This window comes from Hydra vulgaris, chromosome 15 (genome assembly GCF_038396675.1).
Source record: "Hydra vulgaris chromosome 15, alternate assembly HydraT2T_AEP".
Taxonomy (NCBI): Eukaryota; Metazoa; Cnidaria; class Hydrozoa; order Anthoathecata; family Hydridae; genus Hydra; species Hydra vulgaris.
The window spans coordinates 35,494,854-35,497,500 of NC_088934.1; the positions used below are offsets into that span (position 1 = coordinate 35,494,854).

At 27.7% G+C, this 2,647-nt stretch overlaps 1 protein-coding gene across 9 annotated transcripts in view; it reads left to right on the plus strand.

Moving 5' to 3' along the window:
- The first annotated feature begins 459 nt into the window (after positions 1–459).
- LOC136091337 (TNF receptor-associated factor 5-like) overlaps positions 460–2,647 on the plus strand; it is a 103,146-nt gene continuing 100,958 nt past the window's right edge. For all 9 annotated transcript variants that reach the window (XR_010643911.1, XR_010643912.1, XR_010643910.1 and 6 more), the window contains exon 1: positions 460–642. Coding sequence is in view for 1 of the 9 variants with exons in the window: in XM_065818766.1 (XP_065674838.1) it covers positions 476–642 (167 nt within the window). In the remaining 8 variants the exon portion in view is untranslated. The remainder of the gene's footprint in view (positions 643–2,647) is intronic.

Below are 2,647 nucleotides of genomic sequence, written 5' to 3' on the forward strand. Positions count from 1 at the left end.
TAATTAATGAATATAAATTTACACTAAATATACTGCTTCCTATTATTACAACATTAAGTCAATTTAAAGAACACAAAGTATTTTGAATTTTACTACTCAAATTTTAAATGTCTTTTGATATGCTCATATTACCTTGATGCTCGTATTACAATAAAGTGTTTCATTGGTTACGTTAAAATTTATTGTTTTGTATTTGCTTTTTTGATTTAAATTGTAATACAAATTGACATATAATAAAACAAATTTATAACATTTTATTGAAAACTGACATTCAATAAAATGTCAGAATGCTATGTGAATATCATTGATAAATAAAAAAGTTTAATAACAAATTTTGTTTCTAGAAAAAATAAGTTTGGAAGACAAAAATAACTATTTTACTTTTTTTTTTTTTTTTTAATTATAAAATTTAAATAGAATATAATGATCTTGTTGCAAAGGTTACGTACATTTTTTTTTAGCAAAGAAATTTTGAATGGAATGTTTGAATGCGGAAAAGTTCGGTGGATACGATGCACATTTTTTAAAAGAACATTTAGGCAAATATAAATGCCCTGTGTGTCAAATGGTTCTTCGAGAGCCTATTTTAACAGATTGTGGTCATCGACTTTGTTTGTCATGCTCAGAAGAAATGCGTAAAAGGTAATATGTTGTTGTTGAGAAACAAAAAAATAAAGCATTCATTATAAAATATAATAAAACCGAGTACATATATATATATATATATATATATATATATATATATATATATATATATATATATATATATATATATATATATATATATATATATATATATATATATATATATATATATATATATATATATATATATATATATATATATATATATATATATATATATATATATATATATATATATATATATATATATATATATTGTTCTTATTTAAATAATGATTGCATTTAGCATGAAACTATTAGTAAAAAATATGTAGTTTTAGATGACCTCAGTGGAAAAACCGGTGTTATTACATTTAAAATGTTTTGAGAAAAATTTGTTGATCATTAATAAAAGTTTTTATAATAGGCAAAGAAAAATTAATACTATGAGCGAGATTCGTCTCGTTCTCGTTTCTTGTGAGAAACGGGACTTCTCGTGAGAAACGAGAAATAGAAAATTCTCGCGAGAAGTAGAACGAAACTAAAATATTATATTATTTTCCAAATTAAAAATTGTTATAATTTACAAAATGCCTAATAATTTGTTTTTTAATTAATTAATATATTTACTCGGTGATTTTAATAAATCTTATTAAAAATTTAATTTGTTTTTGTCAAAAACAAATTAAATTTTTAATTAGATTTTTAATTAGATTTTTTAATTAGATTATTTTCAAAAATCTAAATAAAAAATTTCAATTAGATTTTATATATTTTTAATTACATTTTAAATACAAAAACTTTTTGTATAAAATAGTGCGCATTGGAATTAATTTCATTTGTTTACCAGTGGAATTCAACTTGACACATATTGTTCATATTGAAAAGAAATATTCTTGCCTCATTTCAACGATCAAAAATGTCACCAAGAAAAAACAAAATCTGGAGATATTTTCAAAAAGCAAGTGACGGTGCTGAATGTAAGGCGTGCATAAAGTCTTTGAAAACAAACAATGTAAACACAAGCGGACTTGATCGTCACCTCGAAAAAAAAACACAGTCAAGATTACGTTGAGTATTCTGAAAAAACTGACGACTCTCTTCTTCCTCCTCCTAAGAAGAAACAACGAACCATGGTCGAAATGCTTGAAACAAAGTCCAAATATGACAAAGACAATTCCATTCAAAAACAGTTTGACTCTGCAATGCTGGATTACTTTTGCACTAATCTGGCATCCTTTACAGCAGTCGAAGGAAGAGGTTTCAAGAAATTGTTTGACATTGCAAACCCTAAATTGAGCATTCATCACAGAACAACATGTTCAGGAATGCTTTCAATTCGGTCAAGAGAAGTTCAAGCTGGAATAAAAAGCATAATAACGGAGGTTACGCCAAATCTATAAAGTGCTGCATTTACTTTTGACCTTTGGACTTCTAGAGCTCAAGACATCTACATCTCTTGGACTTTTCATGCTATTAACGAAAATCGGAGGCTACATCACTAGACACCCAATGTCCAACAGTTTCCAGGCAGACACACAGGTATCTCAATTAAAGGAAAGCTGAATTCTTTCTTAGAAGAACTAAATTTGCCTGCTGATTTGCCAATGTACTGCGTGAACGACCAGACAAGAAATATGAAACTTGGAGTCGAATTGTTAAAGCGCCTTGACCAATACTTGTGCAACAATCATATTTTGCAATGTGCAGTTCGAGACACATTTGAAATGACTTGCTGGATTGCAAACATGGAAAGATTTGGCTTTTTTAACTCACCAGTCAACAGGTGATGCTTGAATCAGAATCAGAAAGAAATCAAATTTAGACAGTTACGCCAATCTGTTGGCACAAGATGGAAAAGTGAACTGGATTGCATGGCTTCTGTCCTACATCTAAAGAGTGCAATTTTCAGCTTATGTGCTAATGAAGATATATTTTTTTCAAAGACCATCAGTGCATCACAGAGGAAATCAATCGAGGGAGCAGTAGAAATTTTGGCACCACTTAAAGAAGCTACAGAAAC